General features: G+C 45.3%; 1 protein-coding gene across 1 annotated transcript in view; it reads right to left on the reverse strand.

The window, feature by feature from the left end:
- Positions 1-26,752, reverse strand: part of LOC147733535 (treslin-like) — a 542,019-nt gene that overhangs the window by 23,665 nt on the left and 491,602 nt on the right. Inside the window, exon 17 of the mRNA XM_086956935.1 lies at positions 14,287-14,409. Coding sequence (XP_086813061.1) covers positions 14,287-14,409 — 123 coding nt within the window. The remainder of the gene's footprint in view (positions 1-14,286; positions 14,410-26,752) is intronic.

Consider the following 26,752-nt stretch of genomic DNA (forward strand, 5'->3'; position numbering starts at 1 on the left):
GGGGTGTCTTTCATAGATTCACATGCCTGAATCAGAGTAGCTAGCAATCATAGTAGCACATTTGTAAAACAGAGTTGCTCTGCCGTCATAGTAGATAATGCATATAATATCATACAATAAAGAGACAGCTTAGACATAATATCATCAGAGCAATAATGTGCATACCCGGAAGGCGGGATGTAGGAAGGCTCACCTTACTGAAAGAGATGGCGAAGCACCGCCTGGCCCACTGCCGCATCCTTCTGGAGTTCGATATCCAGGCAGTAGTGTCTGGAGAAAGTATGCGGTGACTTCCAGGTCGCCGCCCTGCAGATGTCCAGGATTGGCACTCCTGCAAACAGCGCCGCTGACGTGGACATCGCCCTGGTGGAATGAGCAGTGACATGATCATTCAGAGGCCGGCCGGCCTTGTCGTGGCAGAATGAAATCGCAGAGGAGATCCATCTGGAGATGCTTTGCTTCGTGAGGGGTAGGCCCATTCGTGGCCTGCTGTATGCCACGAACAGCTGTGAGGATTTTCTGAGATCCTTAGTCTTGTCCAGGTAGAACTTCAGGCACCTCATAAGGTCCAATGAATGCAGCGATCTTTCCGCTGCTGTGGAAGGGTTGGCGAAGAATGACCTAAGGACCAATGGTTCGTTGAGATGGAAGTCCGAAGGTACTTTTGGAATGAACTTAGGGTTTGGTCGCAGTATCACCCTATCATGTCTGAATTGTAGATATGGTTCTTGAATGGACAAGGCTTGCAGCTCGCTAACCCTTCTGGCCGAAGTTAGAGCGAGCAAGAGCGCTGTTTTCCATGAGAGGTGTTGAAGAGATGCCCTGTGAATGGGCTCAAACGGGTGACGCATGAGTTGGTTGAGTACCAGGTTAAGCTGCCATGTGGGAGGTACTTTTCGAGGCCTCGGGAAGGATCTGTATAGCCCTTTGAGGAATTGCTTGACTAGCCGACTAGACCATAGAGAAGGTCCTGTGACCGTTCTGGTGAACCTCGAGATTGCTGCCAGGTGAACTTTGATGGATGCATGCGCCAGTCCTGACTGGGCCAAATGCAGGAGGTATGGTAATATCTGTTCAGGTGTGATGGCGAGGGGCCGTAAGCCCTGGTCTGAGCACCATATGCAGAACCTCTTCCATTTGAGACAGTAGGTCTTGTTCGTACTGTCTGCCCTTGCTTTGGCTAGTACATCCCTGCAGTCTTGTGGGATATTTAGGCCACCGAACTCTCTGTGCTCAGGAGCCAGGCTGATAATTTGAGCGATTGGAGGTTCGGGTGTTGCACTTGCCCGTTGGACATCGTCAGAAGGGCTGGGTGTTGGTTCAGGCGAATCGGTGATGTGATGGAGAGTCGAAGCAGATCCGAGAACCAGTGTTGCCTCGGCCAGGACGGGGCAATCAGGATCAGGGTGCATGGTTCCGCTTTCATTTTTCTGAGGAGCCGTGGAATCATCGGGAATGGAGGAAAGGCGTATGCAAAGACGCTGTACCATCCGATGGAAAATGCATTTCCTAGTGATCCTGGTTGGGGATGCCAACTTGCGTAGCACGGGCATTTGGCGTTCCTCTTGGTGGCAAAGAGGTCGAGGTTTGGTACTCCCCAAAGAGAAAAGATGTGAGTGAGGGCGCTGTCCGACAGTTCCCACTCGTGGGAGAGGGACTTTTGCCTGCTCAGGGCGTCCGCGATGGTATTGTCCTTTCCCGGGACATATTCCGCTTTGAGTTGGATTTCGTGTATCACCAGCCAGTTCCAGATCGTCTGCGATTCGCGTGAGAGCGAGAGCGAACGCGTTCCCCCTTGTTTGTTTAGATAGTGCATCGTCGTGGTGTTGTCTGTCCTGACGAGCACTGGGGATTTCTGGATGCGGGGTAAGAAGGCTTGAAGAGCCAGATACACTGCTCTTAGCTCCAAGAGGTTTATATGGAGCGATTGCTCTTGAGAGTCCCATTTGCCGCTGATCTGTAGGTCCTGGAGCACCGCGCCCCATCCCTCTAGGGAGGCGTCCGTTGTTATCACCAGCGGTGATGCTAGGAGGAGAAACGGTAAGCCCACTGTTAGATTTTGGCGACGTGTCCACCATTGTAGAGCTTTGGAAATTTTCGGTGTGATCCGAAGGATGTCCTCGAAGGAGCCAGTGCTTTGGGTCCATTGGCTCGCGAGTGCCTCCTGCAAGGGCCGCATTCTGAGCCTGCAGTGCGGGATGAGGAGTATGCAGGAAGACATCATCCCCAGGAGGGAGGTGTAAGTCCGAACTTTCAGGTGCGTTGTCTTTGCCACAGCCGTGGCCAGAGATACGATCTTGTCTGTCCTCTCTTTTGAGGGGAAGGCTTTCGTGCACACTGTGTCTAACATGGCTCCTAGGAAGGTAATCTTTGTTGCGGGGACCATGCATGATTTTTTGAGATTGAGCGTCAATCCCAGATTTTGAAAGAGATTGGTGCAGGCGTTGGAGGACGTGATTGCATCCCCAGGTGAGGGTGCTTTCACCAGCCAGTCGTCTAGGTAGGGGAAGACCTGGTGGCCCAGTTGACGCAGGAAGGCTGCCACTGGCGCAAGGCATTTCGTGAAAATGCGCGGCGCGGACTTGAGGCCGAACGGCAGGACTTTGAACTGATAGTGACGGCCCGCCACCTCGAATCTTAGGAATTTCCGGTGATTTTTGAGGATGGGGATGTGGTAGTATGCATCCTGGAGATCCAGTGACACCATGAAGTCTCCTTTCTCTAGAATGCCCAGGATTTCCTGGATCGTCACCATCCTGAACGATTGGCTCCGCAGGAAGGTGTTGAGTCCCCGGAGATCCAGGATGGGTCTCCACTTGTTTTCTTTTTGTTGTACAAGAAAGAAGTGGGAGTAAAATCCTTTCCCCTTTGAGGATGGCGGAACCCTTTCGATTGCTCCTTTTTGTAGCATTGTCGAAAGTTCCTTCAGAAGCAGGCGTGGATGTTTGTGTGTCCGTCTGCGTGGAGGGGTATTGGGAGGGATGGAGGTGAATTCGAGAGAGTGGCCGAATCGAATAATTTGAAGAACCCACCGGTCCGTGGTGATGTGCTGCCAATTGTGAAGGAAATGGGTCAGCTTTCCTCCAATTTGAAAGGATGGAGATGGTGTTTGGACTGGCTGGAGTAGTCGGTCACTGGCGGCCGCCAGCGCCCCTCTTGGTATTTTTACCTCTGTAGGTCGACCTTCCGAATGAAGATTGTCGGCCTTGCTGTTTGTTTTGGTACTGGCCTTTGTGATTGTATGAGAACGAGGATGAGGACCTGTTTTGATATGAGCCTCGATAGGAGGACTGACCTCTGGGCCTGTTGCCCCGAAAGGACTGGTTTCTAGACTGCAGAGAGCCCAGTGCCCTTGCCGTGTCTGTGTCCTTCTTAATGGCCTGTAGAGCTTCGTCGACCTTTTCTCCAAACAGGTGCTGGCCGTCGAAGGGCATGTCCAGAACCTTTGCTTGGACTTCTTGGCGGAATGAAGTCGCTCTTAGCCATCCCTGGCGTCTCAGTACAGCAGCTCCCGCAAGTTGACGGAAGCCTGTCATGGCTGCGTCGATAGCACAGTCTATGAGTTCCGCTGCAGAAGATTGACCTTCCACGAGGAGCGCTTTCACCTCACCCTGGACGTCATCAGGCAGTTCCTTTACGTAAGGGGCAATGTCCTCCCACAGCTGGCGATTGTAACGCCCCAGCAAGGCAATGGAGTTGGCCACCTTGATGGACATGGCCGATGTGGATGTGAAACGTTTACCAATCGTGTCAAGTTTCCTGCCCTCTTTGTCCGGGGGAGCGGACAGTGGTGAGGAAGGGTTGCGGGAGTGTTTCTGGGCCGCCTGCGTCACTACCGAGTCCGGTTTGGGGTGACCATTAAGGCAAGCCGCCGCAGTGAGTGGTGCTCTGTATTTCTTATCTAGGCGTGGGACCACCGCCGGCACTGAAGCAGGAGTTAGCATTAACTTCTTTCCTTGTTCCCACAGAAATTCTATGATCGGAACAGCTTTTGCAGATTTCTGAGTCTGTTCCTTAAAGTCGTGCAGGAAACAGTCAGTTTCCGTGGATTCCACCACCATGTGGAATCTCTTCGCAACTCTCTCCACCAGCTTGTGGAAGCCAGCAATGTCGACCGGGGGGGGAGTCCGCTTGGCGTGGTTGTGGTGAAGCTGGGGATGATGCTATATATTCATCCTCTTCATCCTGGTCCGAGTGGTCCGAGTGAACCTCCTGGACCTCTCCTTCCTCCAGTTCTTCCTCTTCCTCCTCATCGTCCGAAGAAACCACCACTTGAGGCTGGACGTCGTGTTGGGTTTGATGGGGAAGGTGAGTGCGTTCCAGTGCGGACACCTGTACTTGAGCTGGAGGTGTCTGATCCCCCTTGTCCCCTGGTGCGGGACTCTTAGGCGCTTGACCGCCTCTGTTAGCCTCCGGAAAGCGTTGCTTGTAGTCTTGCACAAGAAGTCGTAAGTCATCAACCAGGGTTGCTGGTAAGCATATCATGGGGGTGACTTCAGTGCGGACACTGGCGTGGACGGAGTGTTCCTGATAGGTGAATTCCTCCTGTTCCTCATCAGTGCTTTGGCATTTTATGTGAAGTTCTGAGACTGAAGTAGCGGGATCCAGATGGTCATCCTCTTCGGATTCTTCGCTTTGAAAAATTTCTTGAGGTGGTTGCTTTTCCACCTTACTTGGAGACGTCGTTTCCGGGGTAATTAGTGGTTTGCCTGGTTTGCCAGACTGCATGGTAGAGCCTGTCGTCGTCGAGGGGACCGTCGACGGTGGTAGCATCATGGACGGTGCCTCCACCAGTTTCGATTTTTTCCATGGTTCATTCGACGACGAGTCGTCCGTCGACGGTGTCATCGTCGAGTCCGTCGACGGTGTCTTCGTCGACGGGGTCTTCGTCGACGGGGTCGTCGACGACGAGCCTCTCGTCGACGGGGTCGTCGACGAGGTCTTCGTCGACGGTGGGGTGGACGAAGGGATCTTGGTTGTCGACGACTGCGAAGTCGTCGTCTTCATCGACGGTTCCTTCGTAGACGATGGTCTCGTCGACGAGTCTCTCGTCGACACTCTTGTCGTCGCCGGTTTTGACGACGATGGGCTCGTCGCTGGTGACGGCGTCGTCGACGGTGTGGTCTTCGTTGTCGACATGGTCTTTGTCGTCGACGACGATGTCAGGGGAATAATTGAAGAAACAGGTCTACCTGAAGATGAGGAGGACGTAGTCATCGTCGTCGATGCTGAGGGCGACGATGCTGATGTGGTAGACACTGTGGTTTTGACTGAAGTAGTCCTCTGGCTTTGTCTGGAGGACGGAGCAGGCATTTTAAAGGTTGTACCCTCCTTAGCAGACACTGAGGATGACGCAGATCTCGCCTCTGAAGACTTTTTGTGGGTCTTCGTAGGAGGAGTGTCTGAGGGGCCCGGGGAAGCTTCCCTTGGCCTCTTGTTTGAGACAGCAGAGGTCCTGGAAACGCTGCTCACAGAGGAGTCCAGATTGTCTCTGTTCTTAAGCCTGTCCAACCAAATCAGAAGGCGACCTTCCCTGTCTCTCACAGTCTTTTTTGGAAAAGACCGACAGATAGTGCATTTCTCCGAATTATGGTCCGGGTAAAGGCAATACAAGCACAGGTCGTGCCTATCATCCACATGTATTCTTTTCTTGCTGCAGGAAGAGCAGGCCCTGAACAGGGCTTTCTTCCCCGAGTCAGACATGTAAAAAGCAGTAGAAACACACACTTACTTCAGGGATAGTGTGCTGAAGAAGTCCTTGAAGAGTTTTGAGGTTTCAGAGAACACTTTCAAAGAAAGTTTGGTGAATTTAGAGTAATCCTGAGGAGAGCTCAGGCAGGAGACTCCCTAGCACAACGTGCGGTAGAAAATCTGAGGGACTGAGGCTCCTCCCAGGAAGGTTCTAGAGGGAGGTCGGAGCTGATTGGCTGACTATGTCAGTTTGGTCCTTTTTACATAAGGACAAGGAAAGGCTACTAAGGGGAGACCCTTGGACCCTTTCTCTCTATGTATGTCTATGGACATTACTTTTTTATTTACCGGAGGCTCCCGTCTCGACGACGGGGAATGATTCAGGCATGTGAATCTATGAAAGACACCCCTAATACTGGATAAAATCCCTTGCCATTTTCTGCAGCACTGTTCCCAAAAAGTTTGCCCAACATATTGAGCAGTGAATATGTGGGGCTTCCACCTCCACCCCACCTTCCTGCTATGCTGCGAAATAAAAATGTATGGATGAACCAATCTGAGAGGAATACACCAAAGTAAGGTACTGCCTGAAACTGGCCCAAGAGTTTGACTTAATAAAACACAAACTTGGTCTGCAAATATGGTTAAAAGAAAAAGAAAAAAAAGAGGCAGAATTTCTAGCCAGGGTGTCAAGACCTCCCATCCAGAATACGGGACCCTGCACTAGTGGAAACTAAGAAACTCCTGTGCACTCCATGACTGTGGTTGCTGACTGCAAAGCCCACTTCAAAAGGTTTGGGAACTGGAAGCTTCAAATTCTCTAGCCAAGAAGAGCTCCCTTTGTCCAGCAATGAGTAAAGGAGCTGTCTGAGGCGGGCTACTGGAGGTGCCCTTGCATCAAAAGAGGCTACTTAGAAAAGAAAAACTGCAAAGATCTTAGAAGGGAAACACAGAATAGAGCCCCCTGTAACTCAAGGGGTGATATGCACTATGAGGTTGTCAAAAGGCCTACGAACCCTGAGGCTTTGCGACTTGCTACGAATTGAAGCATCTGTTACGCCTTGGCTCCCCCAAAGATTACAACTCTATCTTGTGATCTCCCAGTAAAAAGACGTAATGCCTGAGACTGTGCTGTGCATGAGGAACAGTGACAGCACTACAGTGGTTATATCAACTCAAGTCAAAGCGTCTAGAGTAGGCTGGCACTACCACAAGATTGAAAGCCATAATGAACAGTTTTATCGACCTTTACTGAATAATCACTGAACTGGGATGAGCTCTCTGCTTTGTTTGGGCGGTGGGTTTTAATTGGGCTCAAGGAAGAACCATCCTCAAATATCCCACCCTGTGGCATTGGCGGGACACAAAATCCCCCTCACCAGTATAGACTCCTCTCACTCCGCTTCCTTAGTCAGAAGGCTCATCTGTGCACAAGAAGCAATGGCAGGGACATCAGCAGCGTCAGCTGGATTGGGAAAGAGTCAGTACAACTGTTCTTGGTGGGCTTAGTAGAATCACAGCACTGCGAACTGAGCTGCCCCTGACCTCAGCTGGCCTAGGAAGAAGAACCCAGTAGAGACTCAGAAACCAAAGTATAGTGCAACACAATTCATTGTGGGGAGGACTGTGAACTCGGAGACCATTTTATACACTATCAAGAAACTATACAATTGGGGAGCGGGTAGGCAGAATCCCAGAGGGGTATCAAGTGAGGGAATAATACCTTCCATGTAATGCTAATTCTCCTTCAGGATAATCCTCTTCGTCATCAACACTGAATTGACTCGCGAAATGTGGATGCTGGAGCAATGTGTGACATATATACAAGACTCGAGTAAGCTGCACTTCAACACGGTGGGACTGAGGACTACTTAGACAAGCAGCCAAGGGTCCAGAAGGTGGACCCTGCATCCCACACACCTGATTAGCACTATATAGCACGTCCATCCGTCCTGCTGTTTGGGACTCGAGTAAGCTATACTTAAACACGGTGGTGCTAAGGACTACTTGACCAGCAGCCCAGTGCCCCAGGAGGCAGACCCTGCAGCTCACACACCTGATTAGATCTATATAGTGCGTCCATCCGCCCGCTGCACGGGATGCGCCTGGGTCAGATTTATTTAAATTTAGAGAATAATCATGTCCTAGTAAAAATAGAGTTTCTGATTCTGGTATTTTGTGATTGAAAACCTCTTCCCAAAAAGCTGCAATCATATTTTTAATTACCATCAAATCAGGACAGTTATAAAACATATGAGTTAGCAATGATGGTCCTTGATTACATTTAGGACATAAATCATTCTCCCGCTTCCCCCATGAAAACAATTTGGCTGGGGTAAAATACAGGTCAAATACAGTTTTATAGAGTTGTGCTTTGAGGTTGCTGGCCATAAATAACTTCTGGCTCATCTCCAAGACTCTATCAATGTCGACATTAGAGTTGTTCAATTTTGTGTTCCATTTATTTTCCATTTTGTCAAGATCATCCTGTTTTAGAGTCAAAAGAATGTTGTATAGGGTTCCAATCCTGGTGTTTGTTCTGGGAATTACATCCAAAATTTCAACTTTAGAAAGGGAGATTAAGGACTCTTTGGCCTTTAATTTAGCGAATATCTGGGCGAAACTCAAAAAGTCTCCATTAGTTAACTTAAATTTAACTTTTAAATCAAAAAAGGTGGAATCAAAATTATTTACTAAAAAGTCACCGATTGTTCTTATTCCGACCTTTTCCCATTTCTTTAGGACCACATTGAGTTCCTTACCTCCAATCGCATTTGAACGCCAAAGAGGCGTATATCGATTGATCCTGGCAATATGCAAATATTTAGTCACTTTCTTCCAAACCCTCCATGCGCTATTTATAACTTCACCCTTGAAAGCCTTATAATTTCTTGCCTCAGTTTTCCGTAGAAGTAAGCCCTTAGCCTCCTGACCTATAAGCAGTTCATAAATTGAGGGGATATTTTAAACTCCTTCTGGATTATAGCCATTAATCATAGGTGTGAGTTGTTTTAAAAATGCTGCCCAATAATACAAAGGAATATCAGGAATTGCCAGGCCACCTCTATCCAAGGGCAGTGATAGTAGCGCCAAGGATCTCCGAATCTTACCATTCTGCCACATAAATTTAGAAATAAGTGAGTTAATCACCTCTAACGTTTTCTGATCGATAGCTAAAGGAATAGCCCGAAAGAGATACAAGCATCTGGGGAGTGTATTCATTTTAACATAGTTGGCTCTGCCTATAATTGACAGATGTAGACTATTGACTCTTTCAAAATCATTCTTAATCTTAGCCAGTAATGGATCAAAATTAGCTTTAGATAGTGATTTAGTATCTGCGCACATAACAACTCCCAAATACGTAGCCTTTCTGGCTCTACGTTGATCCGTGCAGATACTATTATCCGTACACAAGATAATCGTTTTTCCTTTGTTAAGTGAATAGCCCGAACAGCGTCCAAATTCAGTAGTGAGCTTTTCTATTTCACGTATAGCCTCAAATCGGGTCTGTTGTAATAACCGCGATGTCATCGGCATACGCCAATACTTTAGTTTCGAATTGACAGCTAATGACCGGTTTAATAATATTATTTTCTAATAGATTCAAAATGAGAGGGTTAATATATAAAGCAAAAAGCAGGGGTGAACAAGGGCATCCCTGCCTAGTACCCCTTGCGATATTAATATTTTCAGAGAGTAGTCCTGCCGCTAATATTTTTGCTTTGGGCTGAAGGTACATTGACTTAATAGATTTAATAGATTTGGGTCCGAAATTATTTCGTTTCAACGTTTCCCAAAGGAAATTCCATGAGACGCGGTCAAATGCTTTCTCAGCGTCAAGTAGGATCATTGACATCTGTCCCCCGGTGGCAGCCATGGCGTCGAAAAGGGCAATTGCTCGACGGGTGTGTTCTGTAGTTCCTTTACCCGGGATAAAGCCATGTTGCCACGGGGAGACAAGCCGTTCAATGACCCCACTGAAATAAAATCGCACTTGCCAAATACAGCGGCATCTGTTGCCATGACAAATACCCATAATAAATTATTCAATAAAATAAGAATCCACTTTTTTAGACCTCCTAAATTTAAGGGCACCAAAACCCCATTAAGATACACCATCTTTGGTTCAACAAAGAATGGCAAGAGCGCGTATACTCCCAGCAGAGGCTATAAGATTGAAAAAAATCTAGTAGTAGCTTGCAGTGCGCGCACTCCTGGTTTGAAGATTTTTGCAGCATACGAGGGTTAGACATTAATACAACCAAAACAAAATTCATGGTTTTTAAACAGCATAGATCATTTCGATGTACAATTAATCTATCTAGAGAGGGAGCTGTTAGAACAGGTAGATGCATTTACTAATCTAGGAATCATAGTAGAAAAACAAATGTTTTGGAGGCCCCAAATAGAAACCATGGAAATGAAGCACCGCCAATTAGCGGGTGCAGTAACCAAAGAATTTAAAACATCATTGACAAAGCCGATCAACCTGGGATTGCAGATCTACCACACAAAAGTGGTGAGTTTGGTCCTAAATGGGTCGGAGCTATGGGTTTTGAGAAACTGACACCGCTCGGTACAGGAGAGAACAGGTTTTTCTTTGAATTATCACTAATCTACCACAAAGTACTCCTCTTACAGCTATGATTAACGATCTAGGATGAAAATCGCTGGAAGACTCAGAAGACTTTGCCCCATTTTACATTGGCATAGAATATGGTCTACCCCTGAGCTGGCCAACTATGGAGACGCTCTTAGGGATGCCATTGGGGCAGACCGTTAATTTAAATTTGTCTGGCTTCGCGACATCAAAGGTGTTCTACTTAACATGGGAATGCAGAATCTATGGGGAATCCCAAACGGCACTCCGTTTCCTACTAAAGAAAAAGTGCTACTGGGAAATGGTTGGGCGCGACATCATTAGAACAAGTGAGAGCACATCACTGACAGGGAGGTTTTTAGAATTCAAACCTTGCCCACAGTATGAGCTCTACCGGGACGAAATATCAAAGCCCTTTGACAGGAGATTATACTTTCAATTCCGAGCGGGCTCACGTCCATTAAAATCTTTAACATCCAAATGGTCTTCTACTGACTATAATAAATGCCCCAACCGGTTTGACCAAATTGAAACGTATTCCCATGTGCTATTTGTCTGCCCGGCCCACATTAGAAATGGCTCAAACAGACTTGTAAGAATTTAGGTGTCAGAGATTGCAGTGTTGCCTTGAGGATACTGTGTTCAGAACCTTCTCTACAATTTGTAATTCCGCTTGCTCAGTTTTTGAGCTGGATGTGGATTATAAAATCAAAATCGTTGTGTTCCTTAATGATACATACAGAGAATGATACTGGATTCCTAATGGATTCATCTTGTTTGATGGAGCTAAAAGGATCTTGTCCTTTTTAACTATGCGGAGTTGATGCTCCACTCATGTGTATATGACTGTATATGTTTTTAGTATACAAATTTATATCCTTTATATTATATATTTCATGGCTTTTAGGACACCTTTTGTCGAAATAAAGCGGATTTGATGATGATATACAACATGTAAAGCCAAATCTAAAAAAAAACAGTAAATCTGACAGCCCATTGCAAGTTGTAATAGCCACTCACTTATTTACTTTAAAAACAAAATCATATTTCAAAATTTGAAAAGGGGTTACTCTTTCTAGAAACATGAGAAGAAAATACACAGTAATCTTTTTTGAAAGGAAGAGTGGGAGAAAAGGACAAGTTAGCCCAGAATGTGTAGCTCAAGACCCTGGAAACGACAGTTCATTTAAGAGAGGGCACTTGACCAGCATCTCATAATGCAATTCCAGTGGCAGTTGAGCCAGTTCAATTTTCTGGATCCTGGAGAATAGACAACTGAATTTGTGTCCCTTTTTTCCTTTTGGCAACTTTCCCAAACCCTTAAATACAAATCTCTTGTGGGGGAGAGAAGATGTTTTTTTCTATAGTGCTCTCTTGTTAGAAATAAAAATCGCAGAGTCATGATGTCTAGATTTTCTTCCGAATTCCCATTGTCTAGAGTCCTGTCTCTTCTATCAGATGATTAGCAGGACAAATTTTAAGAACCATAATCACCTATTTCACCTACAAAACAATGTGTCTTAAACTGCCCTTACTATTTTAATACAATACCTTACCACTTGGTAGCAGCCTAACCTAATACCAGCAAACCCACAACCGCAAAGCAAGTAATGTGCAATAGATTTTCGCTCCTGAATTTAGTATGTAGAGAATTACATTGTGCGTAGAAGAGAAGTGCTTTTTAAATGTAAAAGCACTAGCTGGACATTGATCTATTGACTATTACCAGTTCCACTAAGTTCTGAGTGTCTAACCCAAACTATCTCCTTGAGAAAAACGTTGTAACTGCTTCTCTTGCTTTGATACTCCGATTATGAAGTGCTGAAGAGGGGAACTTGGTGCTCAGTTTTGATGTCTAGAGACCAGTAAACCCCAGGTCTCAAGCAGGAAAGGGCTCTTATTTTTACAGTTAAATCCCGGTAACCCATGACTGTCCTTAAACCCCAGAAAAGTTCCCAAAAGAGCCTATAAAGAATAGAAAATGCCATCGTACTTGGTGCACGTTCAATTTAGCTTGTGCGTTCATGCAACAATCTCATTACATTTAGAGGCACATTTCAGAACATACGCTGGCTACTAAAAAGTCTTGGAATGACGTGCCTTGTACAAAGAACATTTACAACAAGGGGTCGTGAGGGACAGAGTCTCTGAATTAAGAAGAAAGCTCTCACCCAGTCAAGAGATCAGGGCTAGATCCAACACCGTTTTTTAGCTCACTGCACCATCCCAGTTTCAGAACCTGGCTGTATGCCAATTAGTCTGTTCCTGTCCCAGTGCATGATGGGAACAGGGCAAACCAAACTACAAAAGCCAATTCTTACACTGGGAAGGAAACAAGCTCCCGGGGACCGGTTTCTGGCATTACAGCCGTCTTCGGCCCGGTTTGCTTGAATCCTGATGGTGCAATGAGCAAGGGTCTCACATCTGAGAATACCCTTCCACGCTTAGGGTGGACAAAAATATTTACAACAAGGGGTGGTGAGGGACAGAGTCTCTGAATTAAGCAGAAAGCTCTCACCCAGTCAAGAGATCAGGGCTAGATCCAACACCGTTTTTTAGCTCACTGCACCATCCCAGTTTCAGAACCTGGCTGTATGCAAATTAGTCTGTTCCTGTCCCAGTGCATGATGGGAACAGGGCAAACCAAACTACAAAAGCCAATTCTTACACTGGGAAGGAAACAAGCTCCCGGGGACCGGTTTCTGGCATTACAGCCGTCTTCGGCCCGGTTTGCTTGAATCCTGATGGTGCAATGAGCAAGGGTCTCACATCTGAGAATACCCTTCCACGCTTAGGGTGGACAAAAATATTTACAACAATCGTTTTAGGCCACTATAGGTGTGGCACGGTATACTCAGACATGAGTCCCTTTCTCACTGCTCCATCAGGATTCAAGCAAGCCGGGCCGAAGAAGGCTGAAATGCCAGAAACCGGTCCCCGGTAGCTTGTTTCCTTTCTGGTGAAGAATTGGCTTGGTAGTTTAGTCTGCCCTGTTTCCATGATGCACTGGGCCAGGGACAGACTGATTTGCATGTAGCCAGGTTCTAAGCTGGGATGGGGCAGTGAGATAAATAACGGTGATGGATCAAGCCCTGATCTTTGGACTGGGTAAGAGTGGTCTGCTTAACTCAGACACTCTGTTCATCACCATCCCCTTTTCTAAATCGTTTTTGGCCACTATAGGTGTGGCAGGGTATACTCAGACATGAGTCCCTTTCTCACTGCTCCATCAGGATTCAAGCAAGCCGGGCCGAAGAAGGCTGAAATGCCAGAAACCGGTCCCCGGTAGCTTGTTTCCTTTCTGGTGAAGAATTGGCTTGGTAGTTTAGTCTGCCCTGTTCCCATGATGCACTGGGCCAGGGACAGACTGATTTGCATGTAGCCAGGTTCTAAGCTGGGATGGGGCAGTGAGATAAATAACGGTGATGGATCAAGCCCTGATCTTTGGACTGGGTAAGAGTGGTCTGCTTAACTCAGACACTCTGTTCATCACCATCCCCTTTTCTAAATTGTACAAAGAACTTCATTGCGTCAGTTTTAAACACCAAATTCATTGCTCAATGGTTTCCCAAATGGAAAGAATCAAGAGAACATAATGCACTATTAAGCCTAAATGAACAGGCAACCTCATAGCAATATGAATATGACCCAATTGAATAATGGAAAAATTACCTCGGCTATAAAAAAATAATCTGATATGAATTGCCACTGATAAAATGGTGAACCAAGGCCAGAGAAGAGAGAGGCCAAGAATATACTCCAGGCACAATAGCTACAGCTGAAACTGAAAATGAAATAATGTTCTCAAGTGACTTCAACATAATTAAAAGAATGGTTCTTGAAGTCTGTCCTCAAGCAAGGCAGCATTGTAAGATGTGTGGTATCTCAAAGAGGAATCTTGCAGAAACATTAATTACCAGAAGTCACAAAAAATAATTCAGGAGGCGGACACCTGCGTGAGGCATACATTATTTTAGAAATACATTAATTACCTTGCAGGCCTTTCCGTTTGGATGAAGGTGTTTTTCCTTGAAAAAGTAGGGGAGAATGAGTGAGTGCCATTAAACCACTAGCCGATAAGGAACTCCGTATTATTTTGTTAGGTGGTGTCAAACCTGGAGTATGGAAAAAACAGAATGATAGAGATTATGCTTAAAACGTTACAACTTAAAAACAAAATAGGCTGATGGTTAATTTGTACATAAGGAATTCTAGTTGAAAATCCTCTTAATGTTCAGCTTCACATGTCAACCGGTAAACCGAGTGACACAATCAAATTAGCAGGCTAGTACCTACCTACATGTAGAACGTGCTGCCAGAAACATTATTTTGATTGAGGCAAACATTAGATTTTCAGAAATTAACTTCTTTACTACTCTTCAGCAAAAACAGGTACTGAAGAACAGTAACCAAAACTACTAAGAAGTTAAACATTTTCACAACTCTTAGGCCCAAACGTGTGCACTCTGTCCCACTCATATTAAGTTATGTTTATTTTTATTAAGAGATCGAGCTGCAGATGTTACTCAACTTGCCTGCGTGCAGATAATCTTCCCGTAGATTCCTCACCTTGTGAATACTGATTTGCCATTTCTGCTAGTTTTTCTGCCTTTCCTGCTCGTTTTTCTGCCCTCTTCTGCTCTACCTGTCTTGATCGTTTTTATCCTCCGTTTTGCCCTTCCTGATCGATTTTCTGTCCTTTGATTTCTCGTTCCTGCTTGTTTCCTGCCCTCTTCTGCTCTGTTTTGCCTTTTCCGTTTGATATTATCAATATCATGACTGATGTAATATGTGGGGTAATAAGCAGTGCATGGCGAGGGCGCAAGTTACAGTTACCTCAGGCCACAGGCTACAGTAACTTAAGATAACTATAACTTCTGAATTTCTATGGTTTTGTGTATGTAAATTCTGAGCCTGACTATAACGTCCCTGCAATCTTTGGTTTTTTTTCAGTAAATTTCTAAGGTTTTTTAAAAATTCTATGTCCCAACTGGAACGTCCCAGTTTACCTTTCATTTTTCGAGTGAATTTCTACAGTTTTTAATGTTTCCTAACTAGAACGTTCCAATAACCACATTTTCACAACTTGTCCTTTTCAGATATTACATTTTCTAAAAACTAAAGTTTTTGAAATAACTGTGTTCAATAAGAACATTGCGAGGTCTGATGGAGCTCTTTGTTTTGGCAGCTGATGCCTTCTTTAATTGCCAGTGGCAAGCCCTGTCCTGTGATGACCTGGGTGTAATGCTGCAGCTGTTGAAGGAGTGTGAGTTGTAATGGGAACCGTGCTTCTAAAATAGGACCAGTCCACACAGAATGTAGTCGAAACAAAAGACATAATTTTATTTAAAATCGTACACCTTGGTACGGATGTTTGCAATGCAATAGGTCTCGCATTAGGAAAGTGTGAGCTATTTGTATTGTAAATGACAATTTTTTAAAATATGTGTTGGCTTTGAAAATACATAAATTAATAGCATAGTTATTCATAAAGCCAATAGCTTACACTTTCCTAATGCAAATCCTATTGGCTATAGCAATGCTTGTTGGTAGCAAGCAAGGACAGTGCTGCTGTGGTGCTGAGTGATGCTGTTGTGGTGCTGAGTGATGAGGTGGTGCCCCAGAGTGATGTGGTGGTGCCCCAGAGTGATGTGGTGGTGCCCCAGAGTGATGTGGTGGTGCCCCAGAGTGATGTGGTGGCGCCCCAGAGTGATGTGGTGGCGCCCCAGAGTGATGTGGTGGCGCCCCAGAGTGATGTGGTGGCGCCCCAGAGTGACGTGGTGGTGGCGCCCCAGAGTGACGTGGTGGCGCCCCAGAGTGACGTGGTGGTGCCCCAGAGTGATGTGGTGGTGCCCCAGAGTGATGTGGTGGTGCCCCAGAGTGATGTGGTGGTGTCCCAAAATGATGTGGTGGTGTCCCAAAATGATGTGGTGGTGTCCCAAAATGATGTGGTGGTGTCCCAAAATGATGTGGTGGTGTCCCAGAGTGATGTGGTGGTGTTGTGAGGCGTGCAGCAGTGCGTGGCGTGCAGCAGTGCGTGGCGTGCAGCAGTGAGTGGCGTGCAGCAGTGAGTGGCGTGCAGCAGTGAGTGGCGTGCAGCAGTGAGTGGCGTGCAGCAGTGAGTCAATCAATCAATCAGTGACACTTATAGAGCGCGCTACATACCCGTAGGGTCTCAAGGCGCTGGGGGGGGGCGCTACTGCTCGAACAGCCAGGTCTTCAGCTTCTTCCTGAAGGAGAGGTGGTCTTGGGTCAGGCGCAGGTCGGGAGGGAGGGAGTTCCAGGTCTTGGCGGCCAGGTAGGAGAAGGACCTTCCTCCTGTAGTCGCTCTTCGGATGCGGGGGACGGCGGCGAGGGCGTGGTTTGCTGAACGGAGGTGGCGTTTGGGAGCGTAGAAGTTGATCCGGCTGTTGAGGTAGCTCGGGCCTTGGTCGTGTAGGGCTTTGTGTGCGTGGGTGAGGAGGCGGAAGGTGATTCTTTTGTTGACGGGGAGCCAGTGAAGGTCTCTCAGATGTCCGGTGATGTGGCTGGTTCGTGGGATGTCGAGGATGAGTCTGGCTGAGGCGTTCTGGATCCGCTGGAGTCTCTTCTGGAGCTTGGCAGTGGTACCGGCGTAGAGGGCGTTGCCGTAGTCCAGTCGGCTGGTGACGAGGGCCTGGGTGACGGTCTTCCTGGTCTCGGTGGGGATCCACCGGAAGATCTTCCGTAGCATGCGTAGGATGTTGAAGCACGCCGAGGAGACGTTGTTGACTTGCCTGGTCATGGAGAGGGAGGAGTCCAGGATGAAGCCCAGGTTGCGTGCATGGTCTGTCGGTTTGGGTGCGGTGCCCAGGGCGGGAGGCCACCAGGAGTCGTCCCAGGCGGAGGGGGAAGAGCCCAGGATGAGGACCTCCGTCTTGTCAGAGTTCAGTTTCAGGCGGCTGGTCGTCATCCACTCGGCTACCTCTTTCATCCCTTCGTGCAGGTTGGCTCTGGCGGAGGCGGGGTCGTTGGTCAGGGAGAGGATCAGCTGGGTGTCGTCGGCGTAGGAGATTATGAGTGGCGTGCAGCAGTGCGTGGCGTGCAGTAGTGCGTGGCGTGCAGCAGTGTGTGGCGTGCAGCAGTGTGTGGCGTGCAGCAGTGTGTGGCGTGCAGCAGTGTGTGGCGTGCAGCAGTGTGTGGCGTGCAGCAGTGTGAGGCGTGCAGCAGTGTGAGGCGTGCAGCATGCAGCAGTGTGTGGCGTGCAGCAGTGTGAGGCGTGCAGCAGTGCGAGGCGTGCAGCAGTGTGAGGCGTGCAGCAGTGTGAGGCGTGCAGCAGTGTGAGGCGTGCAGCAGTGTGTGGCGTGCAGCAGTGTGTGGCGTGCAGCAGTGTGTGGCGTGCAGCAGTGTGTGGCGTGCAGCAGTGTGAGGCGTGCAGCAGTGTGAGGCGTGCAGCAGTGTGAGGCGTGCAGCAGTGTGAGGCGTGCAGCAGTGTGAGGCGTGCAGCAGTGTGAGGCGTGCAGCAGTGTGTGGCGTGCAGCAGTGTGAGGCGTGCAGCAGTGTGTGGCGTGCAGCAGTGTGAGGCGTGCAGCAGTGTGAGGCGTGCAGCTGTGTGTGGCGTGCAGCTGTGTGAGGCGTGCAGCTGTGTGAGGCGTGCAGCAGTGAGCACTCCTCTTGGAATATAGGTATTTCAACTCTTTGTTGTCGCACATACGGCCTTGAGTTGGGAGATCAACAGCTGAACTATGCATTTTCTGTTTTGCATGTAATCGTGTTATATCTAGGGAGGGGGAAAAGGGAGGGGTTACGGCAGACGTGAAAGCGAAAGTGATCGCGGGGGGAGTGGGTGGGGGGGAGCACGCGAGTGGTGTATGTATGTGCCTAAGCGAGGCTGACCGGGAGGGGGAAAAGGGAGGGGTTACGGCAAGCCGAGGAGCCTGATTACGGCCAGAGCTTGAAATCTTTGAAGTCTGGTCGGGGGAGGGCGGAGGAGCGGCAGCCTTTGAAGTCTGATGCGAGGCACAGACAAATGGGGCAGAGCCTGTCGTAGAAAGCACTCCGACGTGAACTCGAGCGACCATATGAAGGGGGGGTGCTGCCTGGTGAGTTTAATGCCCGTGTCAACAGAGGGAGAGCGCGGCACGCAAAGTGCCTGGGAGCGACTGGAAGCTCTTAAAAAATGTGCGTGGTTGTGTTCACATGAACTGTACGTGATCCGCAGTTGGTAGAGATTTTGAACTGCCTACTATATACTCTCCTATCTATCCCTGCGGGATAGAATAGTCTAGACCTAAAAAGGGATTTTCTGACTGAGAATGCTGTAAAAAAAGTTCAACAAAACTGTTGGTAAGCTATGCTGTTTTTTGAGCTCAAGGATACTGATGGAGAAATTGTATTGTATTGTACATGTATTGGCATTTATATAGCGCACTACTTACCCGTAGGGTCCCAAGGCGCTTCGACCGCTGCGAAACCCTTCCTGGCTTCCCTGAGAGATGGTCCCTTAATGGGTATCTCCAGGGTGAGACCAGGCATCCCTGGCGGTCTGGTGGGGCCGTTAGTGAAGATGAGGCAAGCTAATGCCCAGAGTTGCTGAGTGTGATCGCTGATCAGAGTGGGCACCGAGGCGAGAGAATTATCGAGTCCGCTGACCCTGGTCCAGAAACCTGCCGCGCCGGGAATCGAACCCTGGTCCCGGGCCGTCCTCTGCTCTCGGGTCTGCCGCCTCTAACCAGTGAGCCACGAAGCATTCAGAAACAGGCTTGTGTCCTGGGGTAGTGTCTCACGTACCCTGCTACAGAGGAACACATGTGTACTCCCAACGTTAGTTAGGCTTAGATTTCACTGGAAAAAAAACATACAAATAATTCAGTTACCTGAGCCAACTATAACATAAGCCCCCGCAATGCACTGCTTATTACCTCATATATCACATCACTCATGGCATTGTCATTGACATCACTGAGGACATCTGATATGACTAGATAACTAGATTTGATTAAGATTGAGACATAGTTACATGGTGAGGTCTCACAACTGCACCACCTAATAATCCACTTTTCTATAGTTAGATGAATTACATTTCTGGATTGTCAGGTATTTGAAGAAGATGCATTGGCTGTGAGAGGTGGACGCCCTTCAGGTGGGTTGACAATTTGCATTTTAGAATGAGTTTGATAAACCAGCACGAAACTTAGGGATGGCCTGTCAATAGGACCTGGATGTTGTGGCCAACTTAAAAGTCATTGCGGACCTTGAAAATAATCAACAGATAAAAATCCACTCACCAAAAAGAAATAGCTGAATTTGATAATCTGACATAATGGGATTTATTCACGTTACCTGATGCTTTTATTCTTCTTTTAACTGTTGCTGGTGATTTTAATACAAAGATTGATCATAATAAATTATATTATTTCCTTGATTTATTTATACAAATAGATAATTGAGATATGCTAGAGTCACCTGATGGCATAAGTTTGCTTACTCATAACGTGATCAGGCTTTAGATATTCCTCAACACTGCTTGGAGAGTCTGCTCCCAGACGGTTTTGTCATTTTGAAAATGCCAATTTTGTATTACCACCTGTTGTAACCTCAATAAACATATGTAATACTGAATAAATAGTTTGCTGAGATAGCTCAGCAACTTCTACTTTAAAGCTCAGCAACTCCCACATCTATGCCAAAGAGCTGGAAGCAATGGTCTTCATCCAATGGAGTATATATTTGTTCCTTAAAATTTGTTCTCTACCAGTTTGCGCTTTGAAGTCTGGAAGAGAGATGAGAATACATATTGCCTTTTCTGCTTTGATCCATACCTGTGGTTCTGTGAAGCTTGTTATGCTCTAATATCACAATGGAAACCCTGCCCCAAAGGATAGAAACACATAATGAAGATGTGCTGAGTAAACTAGAACAACTCCCGCTTTTCCTATTTATGAGGTTGATATGACCATATGATGCCAGCAAGAGTAACATTTATTGGCTGCCAAAATTCAAAGAGAGCCCCAAGAGACTGAAAGTCTACTATACTTGTACTTTAATTGCAGTGAGGTTTGCAAAGGAATGTAAAACAATGCGGAGACTTCAAAGGAAAAACACTCTGAATCTTAAACTACATCCCTAAAATTTTAAAATATCATAGATCACGGATGCTGAAATATGACATTCAGTTGCACATGAACAAAAAAGCTTATTTCTAGAGAAACTAGGAATACGTGTTTGAAACTATTAAATCTGGTGATATTTAAAAATGTGTGTGCTGAGTGAAAAGGAGAGCTCAGAATAGTAATAATGATGCAAACTGTATTATTGCCGACTAAGCTTGGATTGAAATTATATCAAATGCCTGTGATGTCTCGGATGTTACGCAAAGGGATATCCACTGTGTTAGAAGTGGTGCTACATGAGAGCAGTACCCAAGAAATTATTTAGCAATAACTGAAACCCTGAATCTCACACAAGCGCTGTCCCTGTCCTTTAAATTGTTTGAATGTGGATTAGTGGGATGATAAGCGATGCCTTCTGTATAAAAATAGTAGAGCTTGGGTTAAGTCCCCAAAACATGGTTAGATGGGATCCGAAAGCTTTTTAAGAAGGGGGCATATAACTAACCAAGTTTGCTATGGATGTATTGCTATTAGGAGTTCACAACAAAACTCTTAAATAAACTGATTTTGGATCAACTCAATTGGGCATCTTTTAGTAAGTAGATCCCAAAACAGCAATCGGGCTTTCGGCCAAATCATTTGATACTGTAGGTAGTGGCTAGAAAACTCGAGAGCAAATATAGTTAACTATCTTACTTTGTAAGCTTCTAAGCCCCCTTTCAGTTTGTTGATTACTGCTCCTTTTGAAAATGCCAGAAATATGGAGTACCACTAGCATTAATTTCTGAAACTGAGAACTGGTCAGGAGTTGAGGTTTCTCACAAGCTATAGCTTAACCCCAGTCCTTCGACTTTTCATAGTAGATCTTACCAAGGCTCAGGTTCTGAAAGATCATTCTCACCCAAAACAAATGCTAACAACCTCTTCTCTGCTAAATCATATTGAATCTCACCACTTTCTGAGCTACAAATGAAGGCTAATACATTATAATTACATCACCTTGACAATAAACTAACAATTATTCATAAGAAAACAAAGATTTTGGTGTCTGGGCATGAGAAAGTAGTTTTCCTGGTGAATAAATTACAATAAGTCAGGGCGGTCAACAGACATTGATACTTGGGAATGTCACTCCTTAGAACATTGTCCCAGAGGGATCACAGGTACAGGTTGAAGAATAAGATATCAAAAGTGTTGTCGTGCAAATTACATTTTATGCCTTATTTAGGTGTTCTTTCTGATCCTCCTCCTTCAAAATATAGAGGGGAAATTAAATCTAATGCATTGTATGACCATGAAAATATGGCTCTAGATGGAAGAATCAATGCCAAGCCACTTGAAGAAATAGTTTTGAAACAAATAAAATACATTTTCTCCTTGTCAAAGTCAGCATCAGTATAGGGAATTCATCTTAAATCAAAACTGTTTGAATGTTTTTGTATAGTTTAGTTTCATCTGAGTGTTTGAAAAGCAGACAAAATAGTTTAGAGATTGGAGCAGTGAAGCATAAGAAAAAATGACAAGTCGTGTTCAGTTAGTTTGCAGCGTCAGCCTCCCCTCAGCTGAGCACCTAAAAAAACATTGAAATGCTAAAGCTTAATCAATGATCGGACACGTTTCATTTAATCTTGTTTGAGCAAGCGAAGGAATATTCACAATTCTTCCTTGACGTTTCTACATGACATTACACCATATAGTAGAGTGCATTCAAACAAATCTACTGATATATTTTTCTTGAATGAGGAAAGTGAAGACTTCCACCATGAGAAACAAGTAGAGACTATAAATAACATCTGGTAAACTCAATCCACAAGATACGTGCTCTCATAACATGACATAAGGGATGGCGAGTCCAAGCGAACAATGGTGATGACTACTTTGAATACTTAGCAAAAGGAGGATGGTGGAGAGCGATTGGGAGAGTACTTTATCTGAATATTAGTTCCTAATCATAAAGAAGGCATGCGTCCCAGGTCCATTTTTAGTAAAAGAATCCCTCCCCAAGCCTTTCAAATTGTGAAATCCTATCACTAAGCTTATAGATCAGTTTCTCAAAGAACGCTACTTCGTGTTTGTCTGACAGCCAAGTCTTTCAGGAGTGGGATCGTGTCAATATTCCAGATGCATAAAATACTGATAGTAGTTCCTCCCATAGCAATGGTAAACCCTCTGTTGTGTGAGTGACCCTTAAAGTATGATGTATTATGCTTAAGCGCCATTCTGGCTGTGAATGTTGTGCAAGACTGAATGTCTGGATTAATTTGACATCGTATTTGATGGTAGTAAGTATATATGTTCGGTGAGTCCCGCAGAATGTGTATATTACCGTCCTGAATCCCACATCTCTGGGTATTTGGAGTCTACGGTGTGTTTTGTCTGGAACAGTTTTGTGGGTGACAGTGCCATTGATTTGGGACTTGAAATAGCTTTATTTCATGCTGGATTCCCTAACCCCTTATTGTAGGTATGTCTTCTCATTCAATCTCACTAAATTGAGTATTAAGACAAGTTTCCCACGACTGACGTAAAGCATGAGATGTCAGGGGGTGGGGGTGGGGGGGGACTGGACATCAACCAAGGTGGTGTAAAGGTTGGAAATGGTACCCTTAAAATCTTTATACATTTTCAGTATGGGAATATGAAGGCCCTCATAAAAGTTTGCCTTTGGGTCTGAATAATGGGTAATGTCTGAAGTATACAGTGTTTTGTTATATTGTTGGAATGATTTTGTGACCTTAGTCTGTGTGTTTGCAGGTCTTTTGTAGAATTGCGAATGGCCGATATCAGTCTTCCTGATCAAGCTGCCGCAATTGGGCTGCCTAGCTTTCCAGCCATTTATCTGTTTATAATGATGATGGAGAAAATGAAGGACTATGTTACTTACCCTGTAGGAATCTGCTCGTAGCATGTAGTGCTGTAGATTCACACGTTTTGCATACTCCTGCTACCTAGTGTTGGGTCCGGATGTGTGCAAGCTGTTTTTCTTTAAAGGCGTTTTAAGAGTCACAAGTTTGAGTCTTTTCTCCTCTTGGCGATAACGCACATGGGCATCGACTCCATTGTAAGATTGTTTTTGCACAGGCGGGTGAGAATGGAGTGTAAAGAAAGGGTGAGTAAACAGATGTCCATGCAAATGAAAAAGTAAAGGAAAACTGCAAAGAACACAGGTGTCTGGGAAGGAAGGTGGTCACATGTGAATCTACAGCACATTATGTTGCTTACCCTGCAAGCAACTGTTCATGGAATGTACCATGAACAGTTGCTTGCAGGGTAAGCAACATAATCAGTTCGAAGCATGTGTGGCTGTAGACTGTATAGACTGTAAAGCCGGGCCCCTCAAAAGCGGTTACTAACCTTTGGGTTTAGCAGTTGTTCGAAAGAGTGCACGTAGCACTGCCTGACCTGCGTTAGTTTGTTGGCGTGCTAGAATATCCACAAAACAATGTATGGTGAAGGTGTGATGCAGACCATGTAGCTGTTTTGCATATGTCCGCTATTGGAATGTTGCCTAAAAAAAGCTATAGAAGTCCCTACCTTTTGTGCAGAGTGCCCGAGGGAGTGCAGATAAAGTTCTCTTGGCTTTAACGTAACCGGTTTGAATGCACATTCTTGTTTTGTCTTTCGAAAAGCTTTATTTATAACAATGTAGTACATAAGGGCTCTTTTAACATTGAATATATGGAGAGCCGTTTCTGAAATTGAGGCTGGTTGAGAGAAAAATAACTGGTAACTCAACTGATTGATATAAAAGAGGGAGAAAACCTTTGGAAGGAATTTGGAGTTGGCACGAAGAACCATCCTGTCCATGCGGAGTTGGAGGAAAGTTCTTCCAAAGTTAATGCTTAGAGTTCACCAAAACAAAAAAGTTAGGTAACAGCAATCAAAAATGCCAGTTTCCAAGAAAAAAAGTGAAGGGGGCGAGTATGTATGGGTTTGAATGGAGGATCCATCAGTTATGTGAGAACAATGTTAAGTTTCCAGGAAGGTGTAGGTGGATTTCAGGGGGTAATACTCTTAAGCCCTTCCACAAAGGCCTAACAACTGCCTTTTTAAATAAAAAGAGGTGTTGCCAGATCACCAGGTTGAGTGCCTTGGGATCGGAGTGTATGAAAGTGGCTCTGTATATACTGGACCAAAGTAAGTACAGTGTGCACAAAGTCCACAATCCCCAGAGGTTTGGCAGTGGCTAAAGTTAGATATAACCTTACTTTCTAAAGTGGTAGTTTGGTCGAGCAGTAAGGCAGTATCAGAGGACAGTGTAAAGCATTTGTTGTACTAACTTAGTCAGCAAATGGTCTCACACACTCAAGAACTGAACTCTAGGCCAATTGTTTTGTATCAAAGGATATAGTTGTTTTATTTTACAACCAACGAGGTATCAAAATATAATTTCTCAGAATGAGTTACTTTAGTTAAATACTTTTCAAATAGGCAATAGACTTTTTGATTACAATAGTTACAGTTTGTTGCACTAGGCAACACAATTTCAAACACAATGCAACATTGAGCTCAATGGGAATTTCTAGTTAAATGCAATTAGTTACTTCGTACATTACTTTTCTAACCACAGGACTGGATCCTAGTTTCAGTCCTGGGACATTTCCTATAAAGAGGAAAGTAAAAACGTTTTGGTTATAGTAGTGATTTTTAAGGAATATTATTGTATTTTAAAAGTTGACACTTCAAAACTTTTTCACATAGAATCACCATGGCCTCAATACACCAACATGTGTGCCCTCTGATTCTTCCTGCAATATTTCACTAGATGGTTCTGAGAAACAATCTCCTGAGATGTCCCCTTTTGAAGTTATCTTACACACTTTAACTAGCCATCGAGCTGAGGCGCAGGAAAATTTTTTGCAACTACGGGGGATAATACCAAACTTCAGAACTCATTGACTGAATTGAGCTCCAAGTTAAGTGGGATATCGAAGGAAATAGAGGATCTTCAACAAAGAGTAGTTGGTATTGAAGAGAGTTCAGCCCATACTGAGACTTCACTAAAGGATCATGAGAGCCAGATTCTGGCATTACAGCTGAAGGTCGAAGACTTGGAAAATCGCCAACGCCGATCAAATTTGAGACTTTTTGGTGTATCGGAGGGTTTGGAGGGGTCAGACGCAAGGGCATATGTGGTGGCACTACTAAGCAAAGCTCTACCTGATTTAGCGGACTGGGATTCTCAGGTCCAGAGAGCCCATCGTCTCCCCCCATTTCAGAAGAAGAGGGACAGTAAATACCCTAGGCCCTTCATAATTTACTTTGGGAATTTTCTCCTGAGAGAGGCAGTAGCTAGCTCTCAAAGCACGCCCCAATTCTCCTATTAAATATGAGAATATGTCTCTATTTGTTCACTCAGATTTGAGCAAACATACGATGGACAGGAGATGGAGATTAAAAAAGTTTATTGACCCCTTCAAAGCTATCGGGGGGCAAGCATTTTTGCAAGAGCCTGCCCGTCTCAAAGTTATTAAAGGTGCTCACACCTATTACTTTTCGGATGAAAAAGAGGCGCAGAGTATGCTATCAATTTTGAGCTAATGGTTGGGCTGAAGATGAAAATGAGGGTCTACTATATGTATGAATAACCTTTTTTTTTTTCTTTTTGGTGTATTTTTCTGAGTGTTCACTAGCATTTGGGGGATAAAATAAAGGAAAAGAAAAAAAAAGAAAAAGGAGGAGCTAGAAAAGCAAAAGAGGAAAGGGAAAAAATAATGGTTAGCGGTTGAAGGGGGAAAAAAAAAGTGGGAATGGGTGGTCGGATAGCCCCGGCGCTGTGTTCTGTGCTGCCCCCTTTAACGGCAGCAGATTTGGAAGGGGCTCCCTCTGGTTCTGGGCTGAGGGAGAGGGGGGTGGGGGGTGGGCCCAGGTTCTCCGAGGGGTGGGTGGTATGGAAGGGGTTAAAATTTCTAAAAACTCAGCACATTGTGATAAATGTTTAAACTTGTATGGATGGTTTTGCTGTCTTTTTTGCCTAATTTCATATCTTTATAATATACAGTTTGGCAAAGCTCATTTAGATCATATACTAAAATGCATACTTTAAAATGTTTAGCATGGAACGTAGCTGGCCTTAATAATAGGACTAAAAGAAGACTGATATCCGAAGAACTAAGGCTTTATAACCCTCAGCTAATTTTCCTATCTGAGACACATATTTCGTATAAAGATAGAAAATTACTTAATCAGCTGGGCTATGAGGTTATAGTTTGCTCTTCTCAATTGGTTTCTCTCAGGGGGGTTGCCATATTAAAAGATGAAAGGTCTAAAATTGAAATAATCAGATCTGGCACCGATAAATTGGGTCGGTGGGTGATTGCGCAAGTCTGCATTGGTAATTGTAAATATGTACTATGTGGAGTCTATGGCTCCAATAGAGATGAAGCTT

The sequence above is a fragment of the Lissotriton vulgaris genome, chromosome 2_1 (genome assembly GCF_964263255.1).
Source record: "Lissotriton vulgaris chromosome 2_1, aLisVul1.2, whole genome shotgun sequence".
Lineage (NCBI taxonomy): Eukaryota > Metazoa > Chordata > Amphibia > Caudata > Salamandridae > Lissotriton > Lissotriton vulgaris.